Genomic DNA, 17434 nt, shown 5'->3' on the forward strand with positions numbered 1-17434 from the left:
CTTGCTCTTATTACAGGGCCTACACGAGCTCCGTCAGCTAAAGCTTCGACGGGGGCCACGACTGACAGCGCGTGCGCTTGGCCGCATGTTTGAGCACCAGAACCTGGCAAATCTCATCCGCCTCGAGTTGGACAGTCTTGCCCTGGACGACGAGGCACTCGCCCTTCTTGTCCGAGGGTGCGTGCATCCCAGCATGCCTCGCTTAGGGATCTGCCACAGCGTATTTGCACGTGAATAATGCCACCATGAATATAACACAAGAGGTGACTTTTAATTTCTCCCGGGGGGAAAAAGAATATATATATATATATATATATATATATATATATATATATATATATATACACACACACACAGTGAAACCTCGTTAAACTGTAGTTGGCTGGAGCTCGGAAAAAGTATGCAATAAACGGTAGTATTGCTTAACCGAAACACCATGAGATCGCCCACTTACCTGTCAAAAACGGAACTCGGAGAGAGTGTGATGAAAGGGAAAAAAACATTCAGTATTTATGCAATTTGCGCGACGAAAGTGTTATTTTCGTTTGATGCTGCGGCGGCCTAGCAGCGACGACAGCGGCCTCAAACTTACTGAAGCTGCGAGCCAGCGTTTCAGCCAGCCCCTCTTCTTGGCAAACACTCGCATGGCAGATTCCTCGTTGGCGTTACGTATTCTCTGTGCATGCGCACAGTAGCGCCACAGAAGTCGCTGGGCACCTTTTCCATTGAGGGGTGCTGTTCTCGTTGCGACGATTGCATTCATGAGGCTGGCATAACGCCCAGTTTCTACCCCTGTCGAGCCTGAATTGCCCGTGCTGTCGCTTTCCATGTCGTCCTCATCACTGTCGCTAGTCAACACTTCGGCAACAACAGAGGCAATGATAACGAAAAGTCTTACCTCGTAGCCGACATCTCTTCGCGGTCGTAGTAGCGCCGTCGAGCAATTTCTTCGCATTCCAAATGCCACACACTGTAGTCAACCGCAGATCTCTGTCGTATGCCAGCGCCAACTTCTTCGTGTCACGTTCGATAGCACGAATGATGTCTAATTTTTCTTCTGTGCTGAGCACCTGGCATCTTTTTTTATTTGAGTTTCGGCAGGACAAGACTCATTGGTTGCACAACGCCACAACACTCTCTCATAGAATAAAGAATTCTCTCTGGCATGGCACCAAAATGATGTTGATGTGGCTTCACGCTTAAACGCACAGGGCACTTGGAGGCCGTTCCGATCTCTGAGGCTTGTTGCTCTGCCGAGCCGCCCGATGGAGATGACGCACCGCCATGTTTGCGCGGCGAAAAGTGAAAACACTGCGTGTTAACCGATAAGTATGCAATAAGCTGGTACGGTTTATGTGGATACAAAACACATTATGTTAAATGGCCACTGAGTTGGGGATTTGACTTCACTACTTTTTAAATGAAACTACTGTTTAAGTGGGTATGGTTTAACGAGGTTTTACTGTATTACGATTGTAATGTGAAGTGATGCCACAGAAAAGAGGAAATGATGCAGAAAATAACAGGAAACTGCCGTTGCAAAACGCACTGAAAGGACAAGTACATGCGCAATTTAGTCATTGTCACTGCTTACGTTTTTGTCACTGTCAGCAAGAATGGTGTCATACTCTGTGCCACCAAGGTTATTGGACAGGGAGCACTTCAGAAGTGCCTGCAGCACACTTGAATATGGCAGAGCTGCGTCAATTAAAGTAGTAACTTAGTGCGATAAAAACCACAGAGACAAGAAAGGTGGAAAAAGGCAAGCGCTACTCACAACTGTTTAATGGAAAAATAGAATCGTACATATATATAGACCTTTTCGTTAGGTGAGGGGGAAAAGGCGCGCGGCAAGCCTTTCCTCTTCTCTGGCTTCGGAGATCCGGCGCGGCGCTGCTTGAAAGTATTGCTGTCGCGTGCTGCGGAACAATTTCGAAATGCTTTAGATCGTACTTTGTGAAATTTACGCCATGTCCGTTCATATAAGGTTGTCAGGGAAGCCTTTCGGTGCATCGATGACTACAGTAGGCGGAAATATGTCTTGGGGGCACAAAAATGCGACATGCTTTATCAGCCGTGGTGTACGCACATTATCAGTCGCGGTGTGTGTATGTGTTGTGAACTATTTTGCTTATATTGGTTTTAATTCAACAAAGAAAACTGGTGTCTCTGTATTACCAGCATTAAATGGTAAATAAGCTCACTGTCTGATCGCTTGGCATAGGGAGTAAAACATAAAACATAAGAGTGCATGCTCATGCACGGCCAACCTAAGGCAACCACGAAACATCTAAGTGGCAGGTGCTATCAAATATTTGTGATGCACTGGCATCGTTCTCACGCATTTCAAGTCTAGTAGGCTTGAATCTACTATATGTCTACGCTAGCCTTCCTGCATGAGGCCGATGGCACTGCTCAACACAGTGATCACTGCGGTTGGTGAACCAGCACGATACATATATAAGATGTGCGCTTCAGCATTGCCTTTTTGGCCTGCATACAGCCATGATATATGAGAGGGATCGCATAAAAAGAATGTGATGGCTATTTTTGAGGACAAAATTTCCGCAATACGTGAGAGTGCGTTGTAGAGAATGGAACAAACATTAAAAAAAAATTGCTTATCATCTTCTTTCTCGAAAAAGCAAGAGAAAATAAGCTAACACCGCAATACGACCTCGCATAGTCGCGCCACACAATGTTTATAGATTTATAACTGCTGATGCTGTATGCTTGGACCATGCAGTATGTAGAACAAAGATATCTGTAATCCAGCACCTACCACTGCTTAGGATGCTCGCGCAGTTAGTTGCTCGACAAGCTTAATTCAGACTGTAAGGTATGCTGCTATTACTTGCCAAAACTATTTTATTCAGGGGCGGAAACTTCATCCATCGAACCAAGTAGTCACGCAATGTAACCTGCAGCGAACAGTTTGAACGCTTGTCAATGCATAACATCACAGCTTCTATCGTAACAGAATGGTACCCACGTTGTTACGATCGTCACATAGTATGTTTCATGGCTCCTAAACCGCAGCTTGGAAATAGAGGCTAATACTGCAATAAGGTCGCATTATTGAATGGAACATTCAGAAATACACAGTTGATCTCCGAGGCCGATTGTAGGCTTAAATATGCGCGTACACATCACGCTGCGTGTTCATTCCACCTCAACGCCAGCAGAAACTCCGGCCATGGTGCCTTAAACCTCTTCAGCACGTCTCACAGAACCGTTTGCCATGTAGAAGACGCACATCCTACTAAACAGACCGCATGACCGCGAAAACAAACGCCAGAACCTACTGCTGAGCGTATACCTGCCTTGCAAAAGACCGCTTTCACCCAAGCCAGTATGGCGCTGCTCATAGGCGGTGCCACTGCGTTCACAATGTGGCGGCGCCTACGAAAAAACGGTGTATACTGTTGTCACACATGTGCATACCAAGCAAAAGAGAGCAGGCGCATCAAAGGCGGTTGCGCAAGAAGTCAAATTTGGCATCTAGTAATGAGATAGAAGGCTCACTTATGCACCCATCTCTGGTCTCCTTGATGAAGAAGGTCTCAAGTGCAAGCCTAGAGGAGGTGTTGCCACTCTTGCCCAGAACGGTAGTCTCCGAAAATCGAGCGTCACACCCACACGCAGTAACATGAGCCGCCATATGTGCGCACCTATCCTCCTTTTTCTTTATTTTGTGCACATGTTCCCTTAAGGAGGTCATCATCATCAGCCTGTTTTATGTCCAATGCAGGTCGAAGGCCTCTCCCTGCGATCTCCAATTACCCCTGTCCTGCGCCAACCGATTCCAACTAATGCCAACGAATTTCCTAATTTCATCGCTCCACCTAGTCTTTTGTCGTTCTCGATTGCGTTTTCCTTGTCTTGGTACCCATTCTGTAACCCTAATGGTCCAACGGTTATCTAACGGCGCATTACATGACCTGCCCGGTTCCATTTTTTCTAGGGTGGTTGCTTTGGCTAGTTGGTAATTCATGATCAAAAATGGCATACAGTGCAAAGGACAAGGACTGCGTAAGACAACAGACACAGCGCTGACTTCCAAAAATATTTTATTGCATTTTCACATCGTGTTCAATATATACAAGAGGGGGCATGCGTAGAAAGTGAAAGGCAGTCACAAGGGGTGTTCTAACAGCATGTCACTCCACTAAAAACATGGTCACTCGAAAAAAATGAACATAACGATTTCTATCTGTTAAGATACGTGACTTCATTAGGGGTCAGCGCAATAGAGGGGGCACTAACACACACACTACCCAGTTTTCTGATGAAATCAGCTTCTATAATTTCCCGGGGGAGCTGTAAGCTGTGTCTTGCTAAAATTTCCGTATCTTCAAAGAGGGGCACGCAGTTGCAGTCCTGGCAATGGATGCCCAAGTGGCCTTGAACAATGTTATGGACGTTCTTACAGTGCTCTCTTAAACGATCGTTTAAGCACTTGCCTGTCTGTCCAACATATTTACTGCCGCAAGACAGGGCAATTTGGTAAACCACATTCGTTGTGCATGTCACAAAAGGTTTTCGGTGCCCGACAGAGCAACAACTCTGACGTGATCTGACACGCTTACAGAGCCTTGCCAGCTTTTCCGGGGCTGAGAAAACAACTGATTCCTGCACGCTGCCCAACCTTCTTTAGCCCATGGAAGACATCATGCACATAAGGCAGCACTGCAAACCTGCGTCTTTCAACCGGCTGGTTCCTTGACTGAGCGGGCTCATCACGTTTTGTGTGCCTCAGAAGCTGTTCCGCTATGGCTGAAATTAAGGCCAAAGGGTAGCCAGCCCAAGAAAGGCAATCAACCTGTGCAGCAAGACTATGTTGCGTCTCGTGTGAGCAAGATTTATAGAGGCTGTTAATGAGGCATAACTTTATAATACCTCGTTTAACGAGCTTTGATTGTGCCGAGTTAAAGGGCAAGAGTGACTCCTTACTTCTCAGTTCGAAGCACCAACACACGTTTGTTAGCAAGGCACAGCCTGAGATCTAGAAAGCGCAAGCAATCATCAATGGGGACCTCATGCGTAAGTTCTAAAGGTTGCAGCTCTTAAAGATCTCCAAGACTTCCGAAACAGCAGGCTCGAAAGCGTGATCAGAGCAATCAATAAATACCAGGTAGTCGTGCCCAAACCTGCACACTTTGAAAGCAGAAATAGTGTCTAGGTGACCATGAATATAGCGATCATGATGAGCTAGATAAATATCACTTAGTGTCGGCGCCAGGCATGATCCTATACAGGAACGTTACTTTGTATGTAATTTCGTTCATTCCATGAGGTAAAAGTTGATTTCAAATAGAAGGTCAGCAATTCAAGAAAGCAGCTAACAGAAACACCTGCAGCATTCTGAAAGCCAACTGATCCAAAGTCATCAATGCATTCTGCAACAAACAGTAGCAACTTGTCATGTGAAAGTGGATAGTACAGATCTTTAACTTCGATTGAGAACATCTTGAGTGCCTTTTCATTCTCTCTTAAAAAACTAATAACTTCACCAGAATCTCTAACTAGGAAAGGATTGTCAACGATTAGTAGGTTTAGTTTATCTTGCAAAAACAAGCCAACAGCTTTCTGCCAAGTCTCTGCTTCAGTTACGATAACCCGCAGAGGGCAATCAATCTTATACGTCTTAGCTGAAAAGAAAATATCTAGGCTTAGCTTTTTAGTTTTGTCTATCACTTTTGCTAGCTTATCAAGGCTAAGAGATTTGCACAGGTTTTTGGCTTTTAATTTCACGTTTGCAAGGGAAACACTGTCATCACGTTTAAAAACTGAATCAATGGCAAGGGTGCCCTTCAAATTGAAGTCAGCCAATGACAGGACAGCGAAACCACCTTCTTTGTCAGAGGGTAAAAGTGATAACGAGTTCGCTTTCAGAAACAATGTAAGATATCCGATCGGGAGTGCCTTTGTGGAAGGTTTGCAATGCATCAAAACATCCACGCCTTCTGCAACACGCCTTTCAGATTTGGTGTCCGGGGCTTGTCCTGCAACTTGCTTGACAAGGGTGAGAAGCTCGTGTGGCGACTTTTGAGGTTCCACAGCAGACTCAGGCCCAAGGGCATGCTGCACCCTTTCTGGAAGTGTCACGTTGCCAACACGGTGCACGTTGTTCCTTGGCAGTGGTTGCATCTTTGGCGTGATGGCACGTAGTTGTAGAAGCGCATGCTGCCAGAGATATTCAGCAGTTCTGTCAGAACTGTTTGTCTTGTTGAAACCTTTGTCTGTGCTTCTAGCTGCTGCTGTGCTTTTGAACACTTGGAGCGATAATACGCTACCTGTGAACGAAGCCTTGCCACCATTAATTGGTTACGACTTGACTGCTGCGCATCATAAGTGTTTGCTGTTTGCGTGCATGTACTAGCTTTCTACTCGGCTTCATGCTCCGTCGACTCTAAAACTGCATTGTCACGATCGTCTGGGTCTGCTTTTCGTTTTTCTCGCTTCCTAGGAGAAGCAGTGTCTCGGACACCGGAAGTCTTTCCGGACTGCGACTGACAAAACGGCACACAGCAGTACACCATAGCGGTGATCTCGACATGCGAAACTTCACTTCACAAGTCTGTGACTCGAGTATCCATGAAAAGTCAGATGCAGAAACTTACTGCAAAGCGTGACCTTGTCGGCAAGGCGAGCGAAGTATGTGGCAAGCGTGTAGATAGGTAACTTCACGTGACAAACATTTCACTCATACGTTTCAACACAGTGAAGAAAACCAGCACATGAAAAAACATGCCCCCGCATGCATTGACTTGTTCAAAACCCGGCGCGGCGCGCCGCAGCGAGGTTTGGGTCGGAGCGCCCTCTCGCAAAGAACAGTGGTGCAGCAGCGCAGAAAAAAAAATGCCCTGCTCCCTCGACGCCTGCTCAGGCCGTAAGGGGAGAGTGCGCCGAGACCGGCCGTGGCTAGGATAACCTGCTTCTAATAAGCGCCGGACCTGCGCATTAAAACTGGCGCTCATTTTGCGCATGCAGCATCTGGTGAGAGAAGACTTAAGGCACAACATGGCAAGTCTTCTCTCACCAGATCCTGCATGCACAAAATGAGCGCCAGTTTTAATGCGTAGGCCGGCGCCTATTAGAATCGGGTTATCCTAGCGTAGCAGTGGCCACTGTGGCTGAATGCCTAAAGAAGTCGGTTTCGAGGGGGACGGACGTGATCACAGAAAGCAGTAATAGCAAAAAAAGAGTAGTGGCTATTCTGTGCATTCATTCAGTATCGCACAGGCTTAGAAAAGTTGTAAGTAGATATGACGTTAATGTTGCTTTCACTGCTCCCAATAAGCTAGGTAAGATATGCGCTGCCGTGCAGAGGAAAAAGGAGCAGGTAAAAGGCAAGAAAAGAACAGATATTTGTCCAGTGAAGCAAAATAAGAACAACAGTTTTACTTACTGTCGTATGGGTGTGGTTTATAAAATTCCCTTTAGCTGTGGCCAGTTCTACGTAGGGCAAATGGGGTGGTGTATCAATAAGAGGCTAATGCAACATAAAAGTTTTTTAACCGGTGGATCGCCTTCTAATCTTTCCCTATATTGCCAAGATTGTAACTGCACGCCAAAGTTAGATGAATGCGCAATACTGTACAGTCATAAGAATGAAGATATGCATCTTATGGTAGAGGGATGGCATATCTATAATGGTGGAAGTGTGTGTGTGAGTCAGCCTTCGATTACTTTACATAAGGAAGAGATTACGTGTCTTAACAGTTACCTCTCACGTAGACCAGCACATGTACCCGACTGACACGTGGTGATACCATTCCAGAGCTTGCGCAGATGAGTTTTGTGTTTTCTTTCTTTTTTTTTCGCCTCTGTGCTCCCTTCAGTTCATAGTCTGCATTTGTGTTGTCCACTTGTCTACTCTTGTGTCCATTCTGCGCGCCTCACCTCTTTTTTGCTAATGAATCCTTACTAATGAGCTCAGCTTTCTGTCGTTCTAAGCTTTCTTGAATTGCTAACCTTCTATTACATTACATACAAAGTAATGTTCCTGTATAGGATCATGCCTGGCGCCGACACTAAGTGATATTTATCTAGCTCATCATGATCGCTATATTCATGGTCACCTAGACACTATTTCTGCTTTCAAAGTGTGCAGGTTTGGGGACGACTACCTGGTATTTATTGATTGCTCTGATCACGCTTTCGAGCCTGCTGTTTCGGAAGTCTTGGAGATCTTTAAGAGCTGCAACCTTTAGAACTTACGCTTGAGGTCCCCATTGATGATTGCTTGCGCTTTCTAGATCTCAGGCTGTGCCTTGCTAACAAACGTGTGTTGGTGCTTCGAACTGAGAAGTAAGGAGTCACTCTTGCCCTTTAACTCGGCACAATCAAAGCTCGTTAAACGAGGTATTATAAAGTTATGCCTCATTAACAGCCTCTATAAATCTTGCTCACACGAGACGCAACATAGTCTTGCTGCACAGGTTGATTGCCTTTCTTGGGCTGGCTACCCTTTGGCCTTAATTTCAGCCATAGCGGAACAGCTTCTGAGGCACACAAAACGTGATGAGCCCGCTCAGTCAAGGAACCAGCCGGTTGAAAGACGCAGGTTTGCAGTGCTGCCTTATGTGCATGATGTCTTCCATGGGCTAAAGAAGGTTGGGCAGCGTGCAGGAATCAGTTGTTTTCTCAGCCCCGGAAAAGCTGGCAAGGCTCTGTAAGCGTGTCAGATCACGTCAGAGTTGTTGCTCTGTCGGGCACCGAAAACCTTTTGTGACATGCACAACGAATGTGGTTTACCAAATTGCCCTGTCTTGCGGCAGTAAATATGTTGGACAGACAGGCAGGTGCTTAAACGATCGTTTAAGAGAGCACTGTAAGAACGTCCATAACATTGTTCAAGGCCACTTGGGCATCCATTGCCAGGACTGTGGCTGCGTGTCTCTCTTTGAAGATACGGAAGTTTTAGTGATGTTATGTTTATTTTGTTAGATTCACCGCCCACACCTCTTGTAAATCGGCAGTGGCTGCTGTGACATCACTAGATAAAGGCTATAAAAGCTACACTAACCTTTAATAAAGCGTTTGTTCTTTGCCAACCGCTTCTCGAGTTACTTCAGTGGCGACGAGGCTGCCCACCACCGGGCCATGTCTGCTCCATGGCGGCCCACACCGGACTGCCGGGTTTCGACGAAATGGAAGACAGTCGGGACGCCTACCAGATGCGTCTGCAGTCCTACTTTGAAGCTTACGAAATCATTGACTCGAAGAAACGACAAGCCCTGCTAACGGCAGCCTTAAGAACGGCAACAGTCGGCTTAATGACGGTATAGTGCACGTCAGCGAAAATGCAAGACCTCACCTACGAGAAGCTGCTTGAACTGCTGGCAGAACACCTTGTGCCACAGCGCAATGAAATAGCATAATCCTACAAGTTCTTCACCAGATGCTAGCGTCCCGACGAGGCAACAAAGGACTTCATTGTGGAAATCCTGAAAAAGGCCTGCAGTTGCAACCTTGGCGAGGTACGGGACAGGCTGCTACGAGACAGACTTGTTTGTGGTCTACGTGATGCCGGTGTTCGTCGGAAGCTTTTGGCAAGACCTTCGCTGACGCTGAAAGAAGCCGAAGATATAGCTTTAGCAGCTGAAATGGCCGCCCTTAGCGTTGATCATATGGAGAATACACAGGATTATGGCAACAAGGAGCAAGGTGCAAGGTCAACTGTATTACCACAAGACTCATCCAAACACTTCTCATCCAAACAAAGACGCCGTTTGCCCGTGCTGCGGTAGCACTAAGCACAAGGCAGCCAAGTACAAGTTTCGCCGGACGGAGTGTTTTCACTACCGACGTAAAGGGCACCTATCTAAAATGTGTGTATGGAAACAAGGGTGGCCCTTTGTGAGGAACATTCTTCAGAGAGCGACGGCACCGAACTTTGTCTACTGAGTTTGTACACTACGTCGGTAAACTGGGTCAAGCCCGTGGTTTGCACCCTCTGCTGGAGCGGAAATCCGCTGACAATGCAAGTGGACACCGTATCGCCTGTCTCCGTCATTGCGTGGAAAACATACTGCAAGCATCGGCATGCCTGGCCTGCGCTCTGCGAGACGTCCTTGCAGTTGTCCTGCTTTCTTGGCAAGCTTCCCGTGAGGGGTCAGCTGAAGCTTCCGGTCTCTTACGCAGGAAAGACCCTAGATACAACTCTAACCGTTTTGCAATGCGATGGCCCGAACTTGTGCGGGCACGATGTCATCAGCGCATTTGAGCGTAGCGGAAGGCCCGTCCTCAGCATTCTCGGCGAGGAAACCTCCGGTGAGCAGAATGTCCCTGACAGTACTTTGGTTAGCGCACTTTTAGAGGAGTTCGGCGATTTGTTTACGCCAGGTCTAGGGCTAATTGATGGACCTGCAGTCCATTTGCGGTTGCTGGAAAATGCAATGCCGCAGTTGCGCAAATCACGTTCTGTGCCATATGCAATGCGGGAGCAAGTGTCAAATGAAATAGACAGACTTGTTAGGCATGGCATACTCTTGCCTGCCGACAGTGCAGACTGGGCGACACCTCTGGTTCCCATTATCAAAGAGAATGGTTCCATTCGGTTGTGGGGCGATTTTAAGGTGACCGCAAATGCTGCATGTGTCACAGAGCAGTACCCATTGCCAAAAATATGGGATATCTTTGCAAACCTAAATGGTGGTGAAGTATTCAGCACTATCGGCTTGAAAGATGCTTACAGTCAGTTGCCGCTTGATGAGGAAATGAAGAAGATTTTGGTTGTAAACACTCCGAAAGGCCTGTTTTGCTTTAATAGGCTTCCTTTTGGTGTCGCCTCTGCTCCTGCAATTTTTCAGCGACTTATGGATGGCATCCTGCAAGGCATTCTGGGCATTCAAGTATATTTGGACGATGTAGTAGTCGCGGAGAAACGCGGCAACTGTGAGACGCTGCATGAAGTTTTCAGACGTTTCCGGCAACATGGTGTCAAGCTGAATCCGCAGAAATGCAAGTTCCGACAAGCAGAAGTTGAATTTCTGAGACATCGTATAAATACGAATAGATTGTTACCTAAGACGGACAACATTGCTGCAATAATGAAAATGCCGAAGCCAACCGGTGTTACAGAACTACAGGCGTTTTTGGGCTTTGTGACCTACTGCCACTCATTTCTGGGAAACTTGGCTACTGTTCTAGAGCTGCTGCATGAGCTGCTAAGAAAGAACACATGCTGGCAGTGGGGAGCAAGACAAGATAACGCGTTCCGAGCAACAAAGCGGCTGCTAGAGGAAGCTAAGTTCTTGGTGCACTATGATCAAAGTAAGCCGATCTTGAAATCGGTTTTCAAGATCGTAGATCTTGAAAACCGATGCGTCGTTGTGTGGCGTCGGCACAGTGCCATATCACAGAGTAAATGTGCAAGATCGACCAATTGGGTTCCGGTCGCAAACGCTTTTAGCCGCTGAGCATAATCCACCTCTTTCATGGCGCGATGGTGCATGCGCCCTGCCCTAGCAAATTAGCCGTGAAACGTTTTGAAAGGGTCACACGCGTGGTCACGCGCCAGGAAGTCCCCCGAAAAAAGAAATAAAAGCGCTCAGGCCCGCGCTGCTGCAAACACTCGTGCCGTGTGTCGCGTTGAAACTCTACTGGTAGCTCGACGTTGGTGTGGTGCCAAAAACGTTCGTAGCGTAAGACCGCAACTCCACTTTAAAAGAGAAAGGAGTGAGGGCATCGTCCGAGTTGTCCGGACTGCTCCGTGAGCCGGGTAGTTGCCGCCTTTCATGAATGGCTCGCTAATTTAACGAAAAATTTGTGCATTACACTTGGGCGACACTTAAGTACATCACGTTGCTGACGAAGTCTTTTTGCAGCGTTGGGCCTCACTTGCTCGTGGTGGCAGCACGTTCCTGACTGCACGTACTCGTAAGGCCCGGCAACACTGGGTCGATACGAGACTGGCAAGACGCTCACTCCAATGATTGATCGACTATTGTGCGTTACTGAAACTTTTTATCATACCAGGTCGACAATGACGCAACCGACGAGCGCGATTTGTACTACGACAGGCTTTCTTGTCGAAGGCACTGGCAAAACCAGCGTGCCGACCCTCGTTCGACTGAACCCCGCGCGATCGGTCGTCGAACCAACAACACAATAGCGACAGCGTCTTCACTTCTATATATAATTAATCATGCTCAAAATGGGGAGTCAAGCACACCTACCAAGTTGAAATGCACAAGCTTTAACCCTCTCAAGCCGTGCCCACAAAGTTTGAGCCAATGTCGATCCTGTTCAGCGAAGGTTAACCTGGTGCCGTCGAGTTCGTGCACTCGCTACCGGCGGACTTGAACTGAAATGTAAGCAGTTAGGTGGAACGAAACTGCTTTTATAGTTCAATTCTGGCCTTAGCGATTTGAAATCAGCTACACTTCACTTCGCACGGCGCGTACACAATAAGCGATAAGCGGCGACACGGCGCTGTGCCAACATCTGTACGTCACCCTACCTGTAGGTGGTCGGCTGCATTCGCTACGTCTATGGGTGGGCCTGTATGTGTTGCTTTGCCGACACATTTCTCAATTTCAGAGATGCACTGTTTGCATTTACGTCAAGCGGCAAACAAGAGACGGTGTATTCGGTATACAGCAGCATAAAGAACCGCCTCGCTCATTTATATCAACGCCGTATGAGCGATGGCATCCGCGCGTTTTCGTGAGGGAACAACATGGCCTACAAATGAGCACTTATGCGAGCACAGTTTTCTCTAATCATGCTCTATGGCACGTCAAAACTGTAAGTATGATGGAGTTAAATAAAAGCGAGAATGAGTTAATTTAGAGCCCGCAATATATGTATCTAGATCACAGTTGTTGAAGTGGTTCAGCTGCTCATATTGACTCGTCTCAGGGTGGAACAACATGGCACATATGCGCAGACATGCATGTTTTGCTACATTTTGACACTATTTCACATCAGTGATGGACTTTTTCCACAATATTTGACGATAACAATGACCTGCGGTTGTAGATGTCGATGCAAATGAGTGCACTGCTCTAATAAATCCGACACAGAAGGCTGCGCTCGAAGAATTTGTGAATATGCGAAACGTCTAATAATGTGTAAAAAGAATACAAAAGTCGTCATACCTTGCTGGTGAAGCAGCGCACTGACACAGACACGGTGAAGACACACCAGACGACACTCGCTGCACTCGCAACTATTTTATTTCAGAGCACATACTTCATATTTATATACCTGTGCACCCTCAGGCATCTGGAACCCTCAGCGAGTGTCGTCTGGTGTGTCTTCACCGTGTTCGTGTCATTGCGCTGCTTCACCAGCAAGGTATGATGATTACTCACCAACTATCCTAACTTTCCACATTACTGAATACAAAAAGTGATGTCCAGGTGCAGAAATCAGTGACAAATTCCAAGGCAGCCATGCCGCCAAACAGAACTCAGCGTGCCTTTATCGGTCGCACTGTTTGCAGAACAGCGCACTCAGGCCTGCTCACCCAGTAGTCATTGAGTGCTACGCGGCTTCAGGAACGACATGCTGTCCCGAAGAAGCCATTAATAACACTTCGTGATCCACGAAACGCACAACCGACGCACACTCAACATGGGCGCAGGTACACAGATCAACCAGCGAAAGACCTGGGAACCCTTCCAAAACGTTTTCAGCGGCGTGCGGCAGAGGGCAGCACAGGAAAATGAAAGAGCCGGATTACGCGCAAATTGAAAGAGAGGCATTGGCTGTTGTCTTCGGGGTTACAAAGTTCCGGGAATATCTGCTCGGGAATCATTTCATGCTAGTTACAGATCACAAACCTCTTCTGAGCCTTTTCAGCCCCGACAAGCCTGTTCCCGCCATGGCCGCTGCCCAGATCCAGCGTTGGTCCCCCTTACTAAGCGCCTACAACTACAAAATTCAGTTCAAGCCAGGAAAGGCGATTCCTGCAGACACCCTCAGCCATTTACCGGTGTGGCAGGAGCATAACACTAAGGCCACAGAAGATGACGCTAATGAGTATGTTGTTCTCACCGATCACCTCAACACCTGTCCTCTGTTGGCGAGTGACTTGGCTAAGATTACTGTTGACGACAGCGACCTCACGCAAGTTCGCGATTACATTCAGAATGGCTGGCCATGGTACTTGCAACCTGCTCAGGAGCCGTTACGCACGTACATGCGCAGGAAAGACGAACTGACGTACAGCCATGGAATTGTGTACTGGGGCCATCAAGCGGTTATTCTAACGAGTGCGCAACAGTCAATGCTGCGTATGCTACATGATGCACATCAAGGGATAACGGCTATGAAGAACCTGGCACGTTCTTTTTTCTAGTACCCAGGGCTCGATCGGGACATTGAGAAGCTGGTCAACGCGTGTCCGACATGCATAGAATGGGGCAGCATGCCTCCTGCCCGACAACCCGTGCCTTGGCTGGACACAGAGAGCCATGGTCTAGGGTCCACGTCGATTTTGCGGGTCCTGTGGAAGGTAACATGTTGTTGATTGGGGTTGATTCCCATACAAAATCGATCAAGGTTACCTCCAAGAAGACCGCCAGTTCGGCAAAGACAATTGAAGCACTGCAGACTATGTTCAGCCGGTTCGGTTTGCCAAGGACCGTTGTGATAGACAACAGGCTGCAGTTTACTAGCGAAGAGTTGAGGGCATTTATGAAGCGCTATGGAATCACTAATTTGCAGACAGCTCCCTACAAACCGCAGTCTAATGGCCTGGCGAAAAGAGCAGTACGGACTGTCAAACAAGAGTTCAACAAAAACACATGCGGCAGTTTGCAAGCTCAGCTGGACCACATTCTTTCGCATTATTGGCGCTCTCCCTTGCCAAATAGGCAAACCCCAGCTTCCATGCTTCTCGGATATCAGCCACATTCTTTATTGCACAACGTCGTTTCACGACCTTTCCCTTCTGCAGGTGCGTGCAACAGTGGCCAGCCGCTGTGCAAAGACGTCTGGTTCATGAACTACAGAATGGGTGACAAATGGAAACCAGGCTCGGTGGAGTCCACCGAAGGCTCGCGAATGGCAATGGTAAAGACTGCAGATCGGGAGCAACATCGCTGCCACCTCGACCAGCTAAAGACCAGGAGGACCAGCGTGGGAGGAGAAGGGGTGGAACCCGAGGCCCCCATGCAAGTACCAATGGCTAAGGCAGCCAGAACACAGCGGCAGACTCGCAGTCTCAAGGACACGACAGCAGTCACAGTCAGGCTCAAGTAGGCACCCACATTCGAATGCCGTCAGACGGGCAGGCCGAAGCCGAGGGTGCTACCAGCGAGACGCAAGTGACTGATCGTGCTGAAGTGACACTGCATAGGTCGAAACGGAAGCACCGGCCCCCTGACCGCTTCACTCCTTAAGGGGAAAGAATTGTTATGAATCAGCACACGCTGCTGACATGTGTTTATTTTGTTAGATTCACCGGCCACGCCTCTTGTGAATCTGCAGTGGCTGCGGTGACGTCACAAGATAAAGGCTACAAAAGCTACACTAACCTTTAATAAAGCATTCGTTCTTTGACAACCGCTTCTCGAGTTACGTCAGGCGAGACACAGCTCACAGCTCAGCCGGGAAATTATAGAAGCTGATTTCATCAGAAAACTGGGTAATGTGTGTGTGTTAGTGCCCCCTCTATCGCACTGACCCCTAGTGAAGTCAGGTATCTCAAAAAATAGAAATCGTAATTTTTTTTTTTTTCAAGTGACCACGTTCTTGGTAAGAAGCCAACAAACACTGATGCCAAGGACAACATAGGGGAAATTACTTGTGCTTAGTAAATGAAATAAAGAAACGATAAATTAATGGAAATTAAAGTGGATGAAAAAACAACTTGCTGCAGGTGGGAACCGAACCCACAACCTTCGCATTTCGCGTGCGATGCTCTACCAATAGAGCTACCACGGCGCCGTTTCCCCATCCATTTTCTTGAGTACTTGTGTGCCCTAGTAGAACCCTGGGAGTGTTAGCCAGCGCCACCACTCACAGACCTTGGCGGCGAACGTGGTATGTCCTTTTTTTGCCGCAAACGTCACAAGAACGTGATCTTTTCGGGGGAAGGCAACTGATCAATAATAAACCCACATATGCTTACCTGAAGACATCAATGTTGCCGGATTCAAGACCCTCGTTATATAATAAACAAGAAGAAAGGGGGTTAACCGAGGGGCCCGATTTTTATTAGTCATATCATAAGAAGCCAACAAATACTGACACCAAGGACAACATAGGGGAAATTACTTGTGCTTAATAAATGAAATAAAGAAACGATAAATTAATGGAAAATAAAGTATATGAAAAAACAACTTGCTGCAGGTGGGAACCGAACCCACAACCTTCTCATTTCGCGTGCGATGCTCTACCAATTGAGCTACCGCGGTGCGGTCTCCCTATTATGACAAATAAAAATCGGGCCCCTCGGTTAACCTGGTTAACCCCCTTTCTTCTCGTTCATGTTCTTAGTGGAGTGACATGCTGTTAGAACACCCCTTGTGACTGCCGTTCATTTTCTGCGCATGCCCCCTCTTGTATATATAGAACATGATGTGAAAACGCAATAAAATATTGTTGGAAGTCAGCGCAGTGTCTGCCGTCTCTCGCTGTCCTTGTCCTTCGCAATGTACTTCATTTTTTATTCATTTCTTTCCTCTTGATGTCAATTAGAATATCATCTATACCCGTTTGCACTCTGATCCAAACTGCTCTCTTTCTGTCTCTTAACATTATGCCTAGCAATCTTCGTTCCATCGCTTTTTGCGCGGTCCTTAACTTGTTCTCAAGCTTCTTTGTCAGTCTCCAAGTTTCTGCCCCATATGTCAGCACTGGTAAAATGCACTGATTGTACACCTTCCTTTTCAATGATAATGGTAAGCTTTGAGTCAGGAGCTTGCAATGTCTGCCATATGCAATCCAACCCATTTTTATTCTGTGAATTTCTTTCTCATGATTCGGGTTCTCTGTGATTAATTGACCTATGTAAACATACTCCTTCACAGACTCAAGAGGCCGACTGGCGATCCTGAACTCTTGTTCCCTTGCCAGGTTATTTATCATTATCTTTGTCTTCTGCATATTAATCTTCAACCCCACTCTTACACTCTCTCTGTTAAGGTCCTCAATCATTTGTTGTAACTGAAGGTTGCCGAGATATTCGCCGTCAATCTTTACTCCTAAGCCTTCCCAGTTTAATAGCTTGAATACTTCCAAGCACGCAGTGAATAGCATTGGAGAGATTGCATCTCCCTCTCTGACCCCTTTCATTATAGGTATCTTCCTGCTTTTCTTGTGTAGAATTAGGGTGTGTGTAGAACCTCTGTAGATATTTTCCAGAGTATTTACGTAAGCGTTCTGTACTCCTTGATTATGTAATGCTTCTATGACTGCTGGTATCTCTACTGAGTCTAATGCCTTTTCGTAATCTATGAAAGCCATATAAAGA

At 47.0% G+C, this 17434-nt stretch overlaps 1 protein-coding gene across 5 annotated transcripts in view; it reads left to right on the forward strand.

Annotated features, from left to right (window-relative positions):
* Positions 1-17434, forward strand: part of LOC142576705 (uncharacterized) — a 111367-nt gene that overhangs the window by 24669 nt on the left and 69264 nt on the right. For all 5 annotated transcript variants that reach the window (XM_075686959.1, XM_075686958.1, XM_075686961.1 and 2 more), the window contains exon 3: positions 17-177. In XM_075686959.1, the coding sequence (XP_075543074.1) occupies positions 17-177 (161 nt within the window). The remainder of the gene's footprint in view (positions 1-16; positions 178-17434) is intronic.

The sequence above is a fragment of the Dermacentor variabilis genome, chromosome 3 (genome assembly GCF_050947875.1).
Source record: "Dermacentor variabilis isolate Ectoservices chromosome 3, ASM5094787v1, whole genome shotgun sequence".
Lineage (NCBI taxonomy): Eukaryota > Metazoa > Arthropoda > Arachnida > Ixodida > Ixodidae > Dermacentor > Dermacentor variabilis.